Source organism: Phacochoerus africanus, chromosome 8 (assembly GCF_016906955.1).
Source record: "Phacochoerus africanus isolate WHEZ1 chromosome 8, ROS_Pafr_v1, whole genome shotgun sequence".
NCBI classification, from domain to species: Eukaryota; Metazoa; Chordata; class Mammalia; order Artiodactyla; family Suidae; genus Phacochoerus; species Phacochoerus africanus.
In genome coordinates this window covers 58495942-58512589 of record NC_062551.1, presented here as the reverse complement: position 1 = coordinate 58512589, position 16648 = coordinate 58495942, and the positions used below count along the sequence as shown (strand labels likewise).

Genomic DNA, 16648 nt, shown 5'->3' with positions numbered 1-16648 from the left:
CATGTAGACATGACACTCCAACCTCAGGGCTAACTTCTGCTTCCCTCCAACCAGACTGCAATACTTATAGTACAAATACACACACACACGCACGTGCACACACAGGCATGTGCGCACACACACACAAACTCACACAATTTCACATGGTGAGCAATTTAACACATTTGTCCTTTCCCAGATCTGCTTTTCAAGAACCATTGAGTCCTAGCAAATCCATTCCCAACCTCCCAACAGCTAAGCACCCAGCATGAGAGTAAACCTCAGACTACTTCTTTGTATTTCGCTTCTCTAAACAGTCCTGTGAATGTGAAGGGCTCTGCCAGGGCCACAGGATAAATCCATAGAACCATCTGTCTAACATTTTCTGACACATACGAGCGGAGTCCAAGCAGGGTTCATTGGTCTATATATACTGCATTTATCTCGGCGATTTGTGATGCAGTGAGACATGTGATCTTCATGACACAATCTGGCCCTAACAGTCCATCTCTTCTGGAGTCCTTAGGTCTTAAAGCCAAAATCCAGTGGCCTTTCATGACGGACAGCGTCATGGGACCAGCTACCACCTCCCCTCTTTCCTCCTTTTCGGACAGTGCCCGAGACTCTAGGGATCTATGGAATGCCCTTTCTTCCCTAGAAGGATCTCCTTCTCACCCCTTAGGTCTCCTTCCCCGCAGAAAACCTTTCCTTAAACCATAGTCTACCAGGGTCCCCCACTGTTCTCCGACTTCCTCTTATTGCTCTTGGTAAATAAACTGATTGCAACATTTAACCTTTCACTGCCCATATACTGCTCATCTGAGTTCTCACAACACAAGATACGGGTTTGTCTGGATCACAGATGCATTTCTGGTGTGTGGCACCGGTGCCTCGCACATAGTAGGTGCTTTGTAATAATCTGTGGGTGAACTGACCAAAAACAAGAAGTACATTCCATTTGGGGGCTAAAGGGAAAGTAGGTTCTGAGTCCTATTTAGAGCCAGCCCCTCAGGGGCCGACTCGGGATGGGAAGCTGAGTCCCTGCCCTCTCTGAGCAGGAGCTCAGGCCAGGAAGAAAGAGTCAGGAATCAGATGAGACCTCAGATCTGGGCTGAGATACCGCCAGAGGGCTTGCAGTCCCCTTGCTGTGGGTCCCCAGCTGTGGGAACCCAGGTGGGCAGCTGCAGCCTCTGTACCACACCCTGGGCCTCTGTCTGTCCTCCAGGGACCCATGGCCTCCCCATTGGCCCAAGGGAAGGCATTCAGATCGAGAGCAATGATTTCCATCCTCTCTGCTTTTCTCTGCATCGCTCACGTGTGGAGAGTGGGCAAGGGGACACTCGCCAGCCCCAGTTCATGGGGGAAACTCAGCTCAGGCGGTTTATCTAAGCACATGCACATTCCATGCACTACGGTTAAGTTCCCGAAGCCATAGATTGTTGGTGAAGTGGAGTCACAGTGAGGAGGTGCATTCAGCTCCAGCTTAGGAGAGGCTGGGGCACAGAGGGACAAGGGACAGGTGACTCCAATCAATAAGGAGCCCCCAAGCCCAAAGCTGGGGTCTGCCTGGGGCTCTGCTCAAAGACAGCACAAGGGAGCCCACCATTCTGGATTCCACTTCCAGGTTGGGTGACCTGAGACCCATGATTGACCTCTCTGAGCCTCAGTTTACTCCTCTGCACAACTGGGGGGAGGGGTGTTGAGGCAGCACTCGCAGGCTGCACGTCAGCTGTGAGGCTTAGAGGAGATGCTTGCACAGACCCCAGCACGTGCCTCCACCCAGGCGGGGCTCACGAAACCGCATTCTTGGTTCATTCATTACATCACTCTGCCCAACGTCCTGAAAAGCACCAGACTTCCTGATAGGGTCTCTGTGACCTGCATCCTGCTGCTCTCCCTCCTCCTCCTCCTCGTCCCACACAAGCACCAGAACAAATGGCCCAGGTCAGGGGAGTGGACGATGCAGGGATCAGCTCTCCCTGAGAGGGGAGACTTCACTCCAAAGACACACGAAGGGGCTTCTTAGGACACCACCCAAAGTAGGACACTGAAAAGATGACCGTGTTCGGTTTTGAGAATCCCGCAGATCAAAGCCTCTGACACTCCCAGAACGTTCTTGTCATCCCGTCTCTCGCTCCGTTATCTCGGACAGAGATCTGGGATTCTCAGGAAGATGGATTGTGGCGGGGGTGGGGAGGGTGTCCTGCATCAAGGTCGCAAGGGGCACCCAGCACCCGAGGAGAGACCATGCTGGAGAGGAGGAGGGGGAGCCTCCCGAAGGTGTTCTTGTCAACAAGGAGCCAGGAACCGTGGGGAGTGAGCGCAGGGGTGAGGACCGAGGAGGGTGTGGAAGGGGTTGGGAGAGGAGATGCCTTGAGTCAATATATTAGGAATAAAGGGAGCCAAGTTACTCAATGTCTATGATGGGATTTATAGATGTGCAAAGGGATTTGACGAGGATAAACTCTGAGGTGTTCCACTGGATTTGGAAATGGAAGTGTAATTTCATCTTGAAAAAATAACCTATATGTGGAAACTGAAAAATAAAATGAATGAGAAGAAATAGAACAAACTAGTAGTTCCCAGTGGGGAGAGGAAGGGGGATGGGAGAGGCAAGATAGCGGTAGGATATTAAGAGATACAAACTAATATATGCAAACAAATATGAGAACGGATTGTCCAGCACAGGGAACATAGCTGGTATTCCACCAGGTCCAAAGGAGCATCATCTATTTAGAAAACTAGAAGTGCCACGCAACACTTACTCTTCGTTGTTGGCGCCTCCATGTCTCGTACGGGAGGGAACAAACAGTGCATACTGGACAACAGAGCTCCTGAGGCTGAAGATCCTGAAAGTGGGGTCTAAGAGGCAGACCCCTTTTTATTCACACAAAGGGCCCTAGAGATGAGCCCATGCCTGCACTATAACCCCTGCCTTCCTTGGCTCTGGTCATGCGTTCCTCTGGTCCCTGGATTTAGATGCAGTGGAACCACACAACCACGGGTCTTGGGTGGAACCACTGGCATTGGGTCCCCCTCTCACAGGAAGCCCACCCCAGCCACTGTGTGAACCTCAGGGGGAGACACCTCCGTACTGTATTTTATGTTGTCAGATCTATCATCTCTATGCTCACGATTCACAATTATTTCCAGCCTTGCTTTTTTCCTGAGGACCAGCCTCACATAACCAAGGACCTGCGAGCATTTCTACCTGTCCAACCAGGAGGCATGTCAGTGTCACCTGGACCCATCCTCAATCTCTCCCATAGAGCTGCTGTTCTCTCAATGTTCTTGCCTCCAAAACATCCCACAGCTGTTCTGTGCTTCCCTTCCCCGTGTTCTCACGCCAATGTCTAGAGTCACGGATGGATGGATGGAGTTTTGTATTATGTGTGCATGTGTCTGTTGGTTTTTCCTGAGGTCCAGCTGATTGAGAACATAGGAGTCGTTTCAGATAAACAACATGGTGATTCACTATTTTTACAGCTTAGACTCAATGTCAAGTGTTCATGAGATATTAATGAAGTTCATGACTTAGAGCCACTCTCCATCTCCACCGTCTTCATCGGCTACCGTGAAAACAGGACAAGGGTATCTCGAGAGTGGAAAAACCACACTTCAGTCTCTCTAGTAAATGGATGTTTCAAAGGAACTTTTGAAAATGGGGAAGAAAACCCTTTCACAATGTCACTGCTCAGTTCGAAAGGCCGTGGGTGAGGGACAAATACTTAAATGGAGGCCAGGTTTTTCAGTAACGTGACTCACTGTCCCCTAAGTCTGAGGACGAATCACAGGAGGAGGAAGCAGTTCTGTCCAAGGAAGCAGGAGCACCGACGAAGCGTGAATGACTGAGGGGCTTGTCCTCAGGAGGGGGGTGTAGATGCTGTTGCAGGAAAGGAGAAGTCAGAGGAGGGTGTGGAAAAAAAAAAAAAGCCACAGACTGAGCTGGGAGTCCTGTTTCCTTCCCTCATGCCCTTGACTTCTCCTCTGTGCTCACGGCCACGCTGACCTGAACTGAGCTGCACTTAGATGCTAGATGTGCGTCTCTAATGACCTGAGCTCTGCAGGGCAGGGGGAACCTGCATTTATCTGAAGCATCTCCAGGACTGGTGACCCCTGTCCACACGGAGGAGCCACAGGGATGTGCTGATGGACGGGCGGAGGAGGAAGGAGACCCCAAGGGGAGGCTCTGAGAGGGAGGACACACCCAGGTCACCTGTACCTGGGGGGGCACCAGGTTTGTCATGGACACAAGCACCAGGCTCCCAGGAAGAGGCAGTTCCCCTTTCTGTGGGGCTGCGGACGTGACAGCCCAGTGACAGGGACCAGCCTCCGAGGGGCCACACCCTGGGCCCTGTCTGTCCTGAGGGCGCCGGGCTCTCCTCCAGCTGCACAGCCTGGACCACGGGGAGGAGACGCCATGACCCCCACGCTCCCAGCCCTGCTCTGCCTTGGTGAGATGCAGGGCAAGGGGAAGTCCTGCTCCGGGGGGCACCCGCCCCCTCCCCACACCGGCCTCTGCTCTCGGGAAACCCAGCACTCAGGGGACGCCCGGGGACGAGAAGTTCTGCTCAGAGTCCAGAGCGAGTCCTCACAGGTGCTTTCTTCCAGGGCTGAGTGTGAGCCTGGGGACCCAGGTGCAGGCAGGTGAGTCTGTGCCCAGAGGTCCCAGCACCTCAGTGGGGACAAGGGGCCACCCCCAGGCACTGGGCATGGAGACGGCAGGGAGGGGCTGAAGGGGGGGGGAGTCAGGCAGGGTTGGGCTGAGAGCTGGGGGCCTGGGGGTGGGGAGGTCTTGTGACCTGGTCTCTCATGTCCTTCCAGGGGCCCTCCCCAAACCCACCCTCTGGGCTGAGCCGGGCCCTGTGGTCCCGTGGTATAGCCCTGTAACCATCTGGTGTCAGGGGACCCTGGGGGCCCAGGAGTTCCATCTGGATAAAGAGGGAAGCCAAACTCTCTGGTACCGACTGAGCCCTATGGAGGCTGGGGACAAGGCCAAGTTCTCCATTCAACACATGACCCAGGCCTACGCAGGGAGGTACCGCTGTTACTATATCAGCCCCACTGGCAGGTCAGAGCCCAGTGACACCCTGGAGCTGGTGGTGACAGGTGAGAGGACACTCAGGGGGCCCAGCCTCAGGCGCTGCCCTCAGGCAGGGGTCTGCTCTCAGGGTGGGTCCCTCTCACAGCCCAGCCCTGGGGGAGCTCAGGGGCCGTGAGCCCCATGTAACCAGCTGCCCCCTTCTCTCCTAGGAGCCCACAGCAAACCCGCCCTCTCAGCCCTGCCCAGCCCTGTGGTGGCCTCAGGAGGGAACGTGACCCTCCAGTGTGGCTCACAGGACAGATATGACAGGTTCATCCTGACTAAGGAAGGAGAACACAAGTCCTCCTGGACTCTGGACACACAGCAACACCCTAATAGGCAGACCCGGGCCCTGTTCCCTATGGGCCCTGTGACCCCCAGCCACAGGGGGACATTCAGATGCTATGGCTCTTTCAGAGACAAACCCCAGGTGTGGTCAGAACCCAGTGACCCCCTGGAGCTCCTGGTGTCAGGTGAGGGGGGCCCAGCCTGGTCCCAGAGGCTTTGGCTTTGGCTCAGAGCAGAGCCCCATGTGAGGGGGTGGCACAGGGGGTGGGGCTCCTGGACAAGAACCCAGAGTGTGAGAGACAGTGAGACCTGGGGGCCAGGGGGGACAAGGGGGTCATGGGGGAAGCAGCCCCTAACCCAGGGCTCTCTCTCCCCAGGGGGCTCTGGGAAGCCCTCCCTCCTAACCCCGCAGGGCCCTGTCATGGTCTCTGGACAGAGCCTGACCCTCCAGTGTCGCTCTGCCATCAGCTATGACAGGTTCGCTCTGGCCAAGGAGGGGGAACAGTACCTCAGCCAGCGCCCTGCCCGGCAGCCCCAGGCTGGGCTCTCTCAGGCCCACTTCCCCCTGGGCCAGGTGAGCGGCCTCCATGGGGGCCGGTACAGATGCTACGGTGGACACAACCTCTCCTCCCTGTGGTCGGCCCCCAGTGACCCCCTGGACATCCTGGTGGCAGGTGAGGAGCCAGCGGGTCAGGCTGGGACCCACACTCTGCACAGGCCCCGCTGGGGGAGCCCCAGGAGGGATGCTGGGACCAGGGGGAGGGGTCCCCAGGGAGGGAGGGACAGACAGACAGGGGGTCGGGGGGGATGGAGAGGCTCAGAGAAACACAGACACACACAGATGAGGGTCCTCAGAGAGGCCCTGCCAAGTCTCTGTTCAGAACCAGGGCGGCCGGCAGCCCCTCACCACCTCCTTCTCTCTAGGATGGTTCCCTGCCACACCCTCCCTCTCGGTGCAGCCGGGCCCCTCGGTGGCCGCAGGACAGAACATGACACTGCTGTGTCGGTCATGGAGTCCGATGGACACTTTCCTTCTGTCCAAGGAGGGGGCGGCCCACCCCCCGCTGCGTCTTAGGTCACAGCATCGAGCTGGGCAGAACCAGGCCCAATTCTCCATGGGTCCTGTGACCTCGGCCCACGGGGGCACCTACAGGTGCTACGGCTCACGCAGCAGGGACCCCTACCTACTGTCACAGCCCAGTCACCCCCTGGAGCTCGTGATCTCAGGTGAGGGCACCATGACCTTGTCCTGAGCTCAGGCAGCCCAGGACCCTGTGCCCTGAGAGCTCCTGGCTGGGGTGGGAGTGAGGGGACCTGCCCCTCAGAGGCCCTTCTGCCTCTGCCCATCCCTCCCCTCCCCTGGTCTGGAAGGTGCCAGGCGGGCACCAGGAGGGTCTTGAGGAGGAGACAGGGCAGATGCAGGGAGAGTTCAGTGAGGCGGGGACTCCAGGGGCAGCCCCAGCCCCCAGCCCCCAGCCCCTTCCTGGCGTCATTCCCAGGAGCCCTGGGAGCCCCCAGCCCCCACCCCCAGGCCCCAGTTCAACAATGGGGGAGTCTCAGGGCCCACTTGCTGATGGGGAGCACAGGCCACCACAGGGCAGTTTTGAGTCTCGGAGGAACTAATGCTGCTCAGAGGCTCAAGGAGAGGCTGGTCGTCTGGGGGGAGGGGTAAGGCAGAGATGGGGACCCCAGGGCTCCAGGGGCTCTGAGGTGGGTGGGTAAAGGGGGTCACGGGAGGGAGATGTTGGGACCAGCCCCCTCACCTCCCATCCTGACCCCCAGGAGGCTCCCAGGATCAACCCCTCCCTCCCACAGACTCAGGCCCCCACAGGGGTGAGTGCAGGTCTGTGGAGGGGGGTACTTGGGGGACACGGCTGGGTCACACCCCACTGACCAGCTGAGCTTCCCGTTCTCAGGGGACGGGTCCTGAGTCTGCCCTGTTGGAGCTCAGTCAGCACAGGGTCCTGACCCCAGAAACATCTAAGACAGTCATACAAGAGGGGACACAGGGAAGACTCCACAGAGGGGGACACAGAACCCAGGGAAGGGCTGCGTGTCCCCAACTCCTCACCCAAACCCCACTTCATGATTCTCAGGACCAGCAGACACCATCCACCCACCACAAAACCAGCCAGATCCCACGAGTGGTGAGGAGGAGAAATCCTCAATTATGGGGCTGGGTTCTGGGGTGCATGTGCTATAAAGGGGAGGTGCTGCCCAGGGTTCTGGGGGGACTGGGGTCTGCCCTCACCTCTGCGACCTCTCTGTCCGCAACCCCTAGCCTCTCCCCCACAAGACTACACAGTGGGGAACCTCGTCCGGATGGCCGCGGCTGCCCTGATCCTGCTGGGCCTCGGGATTCTGCTCTTCCAGGCTCGACACGGCCATGGAGGAACCCAGGATGCAGCCAGGAGCTGAGCACAGAGGCCACAGGGCACCATCCGGAGGGCACAGCCTTGGCAATGACCTGATGGGCCCAGGAGGTTCTGGAAGAGAATCCGCAGTGTTGTGAAAACTGCCTGCTGAGACCATGGAGGGAGAAACGGGGTGTGGGTGTGGGGGGAGGACTGGGGAGTCCCCGTACAGGGCTCTGCCTCTGTTAAACCGAGGTGCTCTCCTCCTCCACGGATGCCTCTCCCTGATGGCCTGTCTTCTCTCACCTGGGACATGAGGTGCAGCCCATATGGCAGGTGTGTGCCCAAACCTGAAACACCTGCGTGCTCTGGTTCAATTTCATGGGGGATATTTGTCTTTTAATTTAATTCCACATTCCCTGACGTGTACTACTGACCTCCACCTCTGCAGCCAGAAGCAGAAGATGGTTTAAAGAACTGAACTAGAGAAAAAATGATTGAGAGAGAAAAAAAAACGAATAAATAAAAATAAATAAAAAACTGAACAAGTGACGAAAAATCAGGTACACTTTGGAATGGATGAATCCAAAACGATTCCCTTAAGTCCTTTGTGGAATCTCCAGCCCTCCCCTCCTCATCACATGTCACCCAGTGCAGTTCTTCCAGAAACACCTGCACTTTGCAGGGACACCCTGGTGTTTGAGGTGACAGCCAGGTGCTGTGCTGATAAACGGACCTTAAGAATATGTCATTTGTCAAAAGCCCATCCTCGTGGCCTTTGTCTGTCTTTAGACTGTCTCTTCCTGGCCACCGTCAGGGTGCCCATGCAAATGCACTGAAGGCAGAGGTGGGAAGCAGGGAAGAGAGTTGTATGATGGGAGTTCCCGTCAGGGCTCAGGGGAAGTGAATCTCATGAGTATCCATGAGGACGCAGGTTCCATCCCTGGCCTTGCTCAGTGCGTGAAGGTTCTGGTGTGGCTGTGACCTGTGGTGTAGGCAGGCAGCTGAAGATCCAATTCGACCCCTAGCCTGAGAATGTCCATGTGCCATGGGTGCGGCCATAAAAAGCAAACATATATATATACATATATAAATTAATTAAAAATTTTTTCAAGTTCACAAAAAATAAACACTGGGGAGGCTGTGGAGAAAATGGAACCCCCCTACGGTGCTGGTGGGAATGTAACTTGGTGCAGCCACCATGGAGAACACTATGGGGGTTCCTCAGAAAACTAAACGCAGAACCACCACAGGACCCAGCAATCCCACTCCTGGGCATCTATCCAGGGAAAACCATCATTTGAAAAGATCCACGCACCCCCGTAACCAGCGCAGCCCCATTTACAACAGCCAACCTCGTGGCCGTCGGCAGAGGAGGGAGAAGAAGACGAGGTACGTGGATACGACGGGTGAGGCTCAGGGAGGGAAGCCGAATGGAAGAGTGCTGTTTGCAGCAACACACATGGACCTCGGGACGCGCACACGGAGGTCAGTGACTCAGACAGAGAGCATGTGACAGACAGCCTGGACACGGGGAATCTCGGTTTTAACATGATATCAAGAATGCATTAACAAAACAGACACAGATGGACACAATAGAAATCAAACTTCAGGTTTCCAATGGAGAAACGTTGGGAGAGGAATCAGGCATTTGGGACTAACCCACATGCACTATTCCACAGAAAATAACAACCATCAGGGAGCCTGAAAGGCACAGGGCCATCTACTCAATCATCTGGAATAAACTGTATACTAAAGAACCGGAGGAGTTTCCTCTGGTGGCACCCACAGCGAGTGAAGGGCCCGACTCGTCTCCATGAGGATGTGGGTTGGATCCCTGGCCTCGCTCAGTGGGTTAACTACCCGGCATTGCCGGAAGCTGTGCTGTAGGTCACAGACACGGCTCCGATCTGGCGTGGCTGTGGGTGCGGAGGCGTCTGGCGCAACAGCTCTGATTCAACCCCAGCCTGGGAACTTCCATATTTCGCAAGTGTGGCTCTAAAAGGCAAACCAAAGAAAAAAGATCTGAGCGAGGGTGTATATATGTACATGCAGATCCAATTCACTTCATTGTACACCTGAAACTAACACGACATACTCAACCATACTCGGATAAACTTTTTTAAAAATCAAATAAAACAAAAGCCATTTCTCTAAGACAAAGTAATGGCAAAAGACCCACAAGAGCCGAAACATCTTGACAAAGAACAATGGAGTTGGACACCGCATACGTCCTCATGTCAAACTTTACAACAGAGTCACAGGATCTCATCACCATGGTGCCGGCATCAGGATGCATGCTCGCAATAAAACCGAAGGACAACACGCAAACCCACACGAAGGATCGGCTGAGTTTTTACAAAGCTGCCAAGACTCCCACGTGAGGAAAGGACACTCTCTTCAACCAGCGGAGCGGGGAAATCGGGGTCTCCACCTGCAGAAGAACAATGCTGGAGCCTTGCGTTCATCATACCCACAAATCAGCTCCGATGGATCAGTGGAAGAGTGGAAAGGCTTTTAGAGAAAACAGAAGTAAGTCACTGTAACTGTGAACTTGACAGCATTTCTTAGAAAGGACACTAACAAGGACAAGGAGAAAAGGAAGCATAGATGAATTGAACCTCATCAAAATATAAAGTATACAAGCATCAAAAACAATAAAGAGGATAAAGGACACAGTAAAAATTTAAAAAAAAAAAATGCCTGCACACCCCCTGTCTCATCGGAGTAGAGGATCCTGAGAGAGAAAGAACATCTGTAACTCAATCATAAGAAATGACCCAATATGTTAAAAAACTATCAAGAGGCTTGAATAGACATTTCCACACAGAAGATACCCAGGGGGACAGCGAGCACAGAAAAGGGGGTTCAGCACACTGGCCATTAGAGAAATGCAACGAACACCACAGAGAAACACCAGCTGAAACCAACCACATCGACCAAAACGTGAAAATACTGATTAACCAGTGGCAAGGAGCAGGTGGGGAGATTTGAACCCACATACATGGCTCCTGGGAACGTGAACTGCTTCAGCCTCTGTCCACAGCCGGTGGGCACTTCCTGAAAAGCTGGAACCCGGGAGGACCAGATGACCTAGACATTCCACCTCTAGCTGTGGCCTCCGTCGTGCAGCGTCCTGAGCGCTAGAGAGCTGCTGTCCAAGTGTGAGCCCAGAGTTTCCAACAGCCGGATGTGACCCCCCCATGAGTACAGGAGCTGGGTCTCAGGGGAAGAGCTCTGCCTGCCACAAAGAGAAAGGACAAGAAAACGCAGCCAGCATCTTCCAGCCCGTCTGCAGGTGGGCTCACCGGGGAATTCACAGGAAACACAACAGGACAACCACCCAGAAGCCCGACACTGATGAAGACACACACAGAGAAACCACCGCTCCCGGTCGCCACTTGGTGCTCTGCCCGCAGCACGGAAACGGAGCTGACAGCATCAGAGGAGGAGTGACTGACTGGGGGCAAGCGGTGGGCAGGAAATGACTCTAGGTCTGGATGCAGAGGGATGACGAGGGGGGGCTGCTGCTGAGAGCAACGAGGACGTGGGAGAGGGCGAGGGTTTGGGAGAAACACAACCACACACCCAGCCCAGGAGGGAGGGGGGGCCTCCGGGGGCCAGAGGACAGGAGCATCAACACCTCCCTGAGCCCCTTCTGCCCCGGGCTCCTCCATCCTCCAATGGCCCCACTTGTCCTCTAGACCAGCAAGGGGACACTGCAGGGGCCCTCGAGTCTTCGCCCTCTCCCAGCCCACAGACGACGAACCAGCCCACAGACCTGGCCCTGAGCCCGTCCCATCCCTGACCTGGTCCCACACCACAGTCGAGCTCAGGGCAAGACGCAGGAGGACGTGCTGGTGCGACCCCAGCAGCCTCCTTCCTGGCGTTCCTGCCCCAGGACCTCACGCCCAGCTGCGGGATTTGCTTCCCACGGCCCCAACCTCCTCTACCGCAGGACCCGCCCCTGCAAAGCATCCTTCCAGGGTCTCCACCTGCCCTCAGGAAACTCCAAGGGCCCCCACCTGACATCCCACGAGGCTGGTGATCAGAATGAGCTGACCTCTCCAGGACCAGCCAAGCTAACGCCCTCCTCAGGCCCAACTCACCCAGGAGTCATCTCCTCTCCCCAGACACACACAACCAGAGGTATCACGTGTGGTTCTTCTCAAGGGCCGACCCTTGAGCCTGGTTTTCACATCACAGGCTCCTGCCCAAACCTCCCGGACCATGAAGACAACAAAGAACTCCGTTCCACAGGGAACATGCCTGTTGTAGGATTCATTTAAGGGTTTCCTGAGAAATGCACACACACCACTCAGGTACTGACCCAGGCATCACTTCATGGTCAGACTGATGCTAGAGCCATCTCACTCTGTATTCCCACATCCTGCTGCCCTCCCGTCCCAACAGCCACGTGTCCATACCTTCCTTCCTCAAGGCTGTGGCCTTAAGGACAGACTCCAGGAACATTTACAGGGGGCCCCAGACCCTGTGGGATGGGGGGCAGGAGCCCTGATGGCTCCAGCCCTTGGCACAGCCCCCCTCTCCCTGGTCCACAATGCCAGCCCTCACCGCACCTGTGCTCACCTCTGTCCATCTGGGTCTGTCCCTCTGCTAAAGGTCCCCACACTCACGCAATCACAAGGCGACTGGATGTTCACCTGCTCCTGTCTCGCTGTCCTCTGTCCTTCTCTGCCTACACAAGTCACCACACCAGAGCCATCACCAACACATGCACTGCCCATTGACACCATCAGAGCTCCATGTCCAGGGAAGGACCTGGCCACCTACACAAGGAAGCTCATGTCTGGATATAGCACCTGCTCCATAATCGTTGGCTGACGGCCTGGGTGGTGGGAGGAAGAAATGCTGCATTGACAAGTCTCAGGAAGGCAAGTGACCTCCCCAAGGCCCACAGGGTCAAGGAAGAGCAGAGTCAGAATTGGAACCAAAGCAGTGCTCTCACTGGCCCCTCAGCTGGGTCTTCGGCTCCAGCTGTGTCTGGACGGAACAGACCCAGGGACGCCCTCCCTCCAGCCTCCGACCTCCCTCCAAGCGTTTCCCAGTCCCAGCCTTGGAACAAACTGCTCCCCCATCCTCTGCCTCCAGGACCAGCCCACATCATCTTCTGAGCTTCACTCCGTATTGCTGACCCACCAGGAGCGCCCAGATGCGTCAGAATCATTCCACCGAGGTGGAGGCCACCATCGACCGCCTGGTCAACAGGCACCTGCCCACATCTCTCACCTACCTTTCGCTGGCCTTCTTTGTCCACTGTGAGGGCACAGCTCGGGAGGGCGTGGAAAATTCTTCCATGAATTGCTGAGCAGAAGCACGAGGGTGCCGAGCTCTCTGGAAAATGCAAAGGTGCAGAGGGGGCTGCAGCCTCTTCCAGGACGAGCAGAAGCCGCCTCAGCAGCGGGGGCGAAAACCCAGGACGCCATGGAAGCTGCTGAGCTGCTGGAGAAGACCTGAACCGGGCCCTCTGGACCCGCAGGCCCTGGGTTCTCCCCACACACACGCCCACCTCCCTGACTTCCTGTGGAGCTGCTGCCTGGGGTGCAGGTGAAACTCCCCAGGAAGATGGGCCACCACCTGACTGCCCTCTGTAGGCTGCCCGCCCCCAGGCTGGGCTGGGCCACTTTCTCCTGCAAAGCCTCCCCCTCAGGTGCCCCCAGAAGCCTCTGGAGCCCAGCCCGAGCCTGGGCTTCTGCCTCAAATCTCTCTGCAGGCACGAGGCAGCTCTGGAACCACCCTGGACCCTTCACCCCAGCCGTGAACCAAAGGGAAACAAATACATTATGGCAGAAAAAGGAACTGGAATTAGACGGGGCTGCTCCTGGCCCTGCCCTGCATCCTCACCTGCCTGCCCTGGACCCGTCTCTCTCCCTGGATGTGGCTTTGGCAATGAGGGTGTGTGGGGCCTGGTGAGACTCGGACAGGGCCTCACCTGCGGCATATGAGTGTTGCCAGGCTAAGGGCTGACCTGGAGCTACCGCTGCTGGCCTATGCCACAACCATGGCAGTGCAGAATTGAAGACACATCTGCAACCTACACCACAGTGCATGGGAATGCCGGATCCCTGACCCACTAAGTGAGGCCAGGGATCGAACCTGCATCCTCATGGATACTAGTCGGATGGTGTTTTTTGTTTTGTTTTGTTTTGCTTTGCTTGTTGCTTTTTAGGGTCACACCCTGGGCATATGGAGGTGCCCAGGCTAGGGGTAGAACTGGACCTGTAGCTGCTGGACTACCCCACAGCCACACCAACGCAGGATCCAAGCCATGACTGTGACCTACACCACAGCTCACCACAATGCCAGATACTTAACCCAACGAGCAAAGCCAAGGATCGAACCTGCGTCCTCACAGATGCTAGTCAGATTCGTTAACCACCAAGCCACAACAGGAACTCTACTAGTTGGATTCTTTTCCACGGAGCCACAATGAGAATTCCTGCAGCACTTATTTATAACAGAAAGATACAGGAGCAACCCAAGTGGCCAGCAACAGACCATGGCTTAAGATCTGGTGTCGAGGACTTCCTGTTGTGGCTCAGTGGAAACCAATCCCACTAGGAACCATGAGGTTGTGGGTTTGATCCCTGGCCTCCCTCCATGAGTTAAGGATCTGGCATTGCCATGAGCTGTGGGGTAGGTCACAGACCTGTCTTGCATCTGGCATTGCTGTGGCTCTGGCATAGCCCGGCGGCTACAGCTCCAATTTGACCCCTAGCCTGGGAACCTCCACATGCCATGGGTGCGGCCCTCAAAAGCAAACCAACACACAAAATCTGGTGTGCAGCCCCCTGCTCCAAGCCTTGGATCAAACAGGCCCCTCCACAGAGACAAGCCAGAGCATTAAACCCCTGTGCCTCAGCGGGAACTCCACGTCACTGCTCATTATAAACACGATGCTGAGCGTTAGACCCCGATTCATTCATCCTCGAACTGAAGTTTGAAGCAACAGCAGCTGGTGAAGCTGACCTGCTTTACGACATTTTATGAATACGCCAAACTTTGCTTTAGCCTACAATCCCTTTTTTTTTTATTTGTCTTTTTCCTTTTCTAGGGCCGCACCCATGGCATATGGAGGTTCCCAGGCTAGGGGTCTATTTGGAGCTGTAGCCACTGGCCTACACCAGAGCCACAGCAAAGAGGGATCCGAGCCCCGTCTGCAACCTACACCACAGCTCCCAGCAATGCCGCATCCTGAACCGACTGAGCGAGGCCTGGGATCGAACCCGAAACCTCATGGTTCCTAGTCGGATTCGTCAACCCCTGAGCCATGACGGGAACTCCTACAATCCCTTTTTGTAAAAGAAATTCAATGTGTCTTCAGTTTCTTGCTTAGTATTTATTTATTTTTCATTTTAGGGCTGAACCCACATCATATGGAGGTTAAGATCAGAGCTTCAGCTGCCAGCCTCCGCCACAGCCACAACAATGACTGATCCAAGCTGCATCTGTGACCTACGCCACAGCTCTTGTGCTTATAAATATTGCTACTATAAACTCCCTTGAAGTATTTTATTCTCTATACATGCAAGTTTTTCTAGGTTTGACATGGCAAGGAACTGCTGGTTAGCACAGACATACCTGAAAATCTAATGGGTGATGACACAGTTCTCACTTAATGTCTTAATTTACTGCCGGGGTCCAGCCCCAGCAGCCAGGAGACGACAAACAGGAGGAGGGGCTACAAACAGGCGCGGAAAGAATTGGAGCCAACTCCCTCAGCAAGTGCTGCAGATGACCCGTTTATTGAAAGGAGAGCATCAGCTTTTATACATTTTACTCTTATGCATGATTATACTAACAATATATGTTAATTTATTATTCCAACCTATTCTTTTAGTTTTAGATTTTAAATGAAGATTATATACAAACTGTACTTTTATTCTTAGAAAATAAGTAAATAGCAAGCAGAATAATAGGTGTCTAATTTTTACTTTAACAATGATTTGGCATAAGGTGATAGATATTCTTGCCTCAAGCTACCTATTGTGCTCCTCTAGCAGGCATGAATAGCCATTGATGGGGAGTGGGGTATTCACACGTGGCTTGCTTTCGAGGTCAGGCTGACCTCAGACCATTAGCAGGTTGTGCGAATATAAACTGTCTTAAATAAACCTTATCTATTATAAAAATCTTTATTAATTATAAAATCTATATATCAAAAGAATCTTGCCAATTATAATAATAATTTCCACCTGTTGGGTCCCAACAGGTAGCATTTATTGTAGGAAAAAAAAATCTTGTCTTATAGTATCCACAATTGTTGGGCCATGGGCAACACCCAAACCACCCCCTAATCTGTCTCCGTGGGGAAGAACCAGAGTCCAACAAAGATCTCCAGGCCTACATGGCAGTTCTGCATAATATTTACTATTACTCCTCTGAAGGGAAACTTCCCATTCTTAGGAAAGTTCTTTATGCATAGTTCAATTGTTTTCAAGCTATTTGACAAGGGCTTAGGTTTATAAGTAGGTAATGGCCCATACTTGAGTGGAAGCTCAGGAATTTGAGAAGGTTCCCATATTATGAGCCAAGAATGACTCACAGCACACATAAACGTCAGACAGAAAAGAAGCGCAAGAATAGAAGAGGAAATCATATTTCAGGAATTTTTACTAAACAGGATCAGCTGGGGGATTCTTCGAAACTGCTTTGCAGCTTCAGTTTCTTCAGCCTCTGCTGTAGCTTTGCTTACAGTTAGGCCTCACGCAGGATTATTCTTCTTAGCCAATTTGTGGCTCCCAGCAATTTACACAACCAGAAACACTGTACAGTAAACCCATCTGTCCCAGAGTCACTAACACTTTTCTTGTCAGACTTTTTAAAAGCATTTGCTAAGCTCTCATTCAAGAAATTAAATTCACCGTTTAATAAAACTCTCCCCAAAGAGAACGCCAGGCCTCAGAGCCTTGACCTGAAATTC

At 54.1% G+C, this 16648-nt stretch overlaps 1 protein-coding gene across 3 annotated transcripts; it reads left to right on the top strand.

Moving 5' to 3' along the window:
* Positions 1-4138: 4138 nt before the first annotated feature.
* LOC125132756 (leukocyte immunoglobulin-like receptor subfamily A member 6) lies at positions 4139-8255 on the top strand. 3 transcript variants are annotated; one of them, XM_047790420.1, is made up of 8 exons: positions 4139-4433; positions 4591-4626; positions 4804-5088; positions 5233-5535; positions 5728-6024; positions 6275-6577; positions 7447-7497; positions 7632-8252. In XM_047790420.1, the coding sequence occupies exons 1-8, from the start codon at positions 4400-4402 to the stop codon at positions 7766-7768; spliced, it is 1446 nt and encodes a 481-aa protein (XP_047646376.1). In that variant the 5' UTR covers positions 4139-4399; the 3' UTR covers positions 7769-8252. The 3 variants fall into 3 exon arrangements, with proteins under 3 accessions (XP_047646376.1, XP_047646375.1, XP_047646377.1); XM_047790419.1 differs by lacking the exon at positions 6275-6577 and having other exon boundaries at positions 4339-4433; positions 7632-8254; XM_047790421.1 differs by lacking the exons at positions 6275-6577; positions 7447-7497 and having other exon boundaries at positions 4339-4433; positions 7632-8255.
* The last annotated feature ends 8393 nt before the right edge of the window (positions 8256-16648 follow it).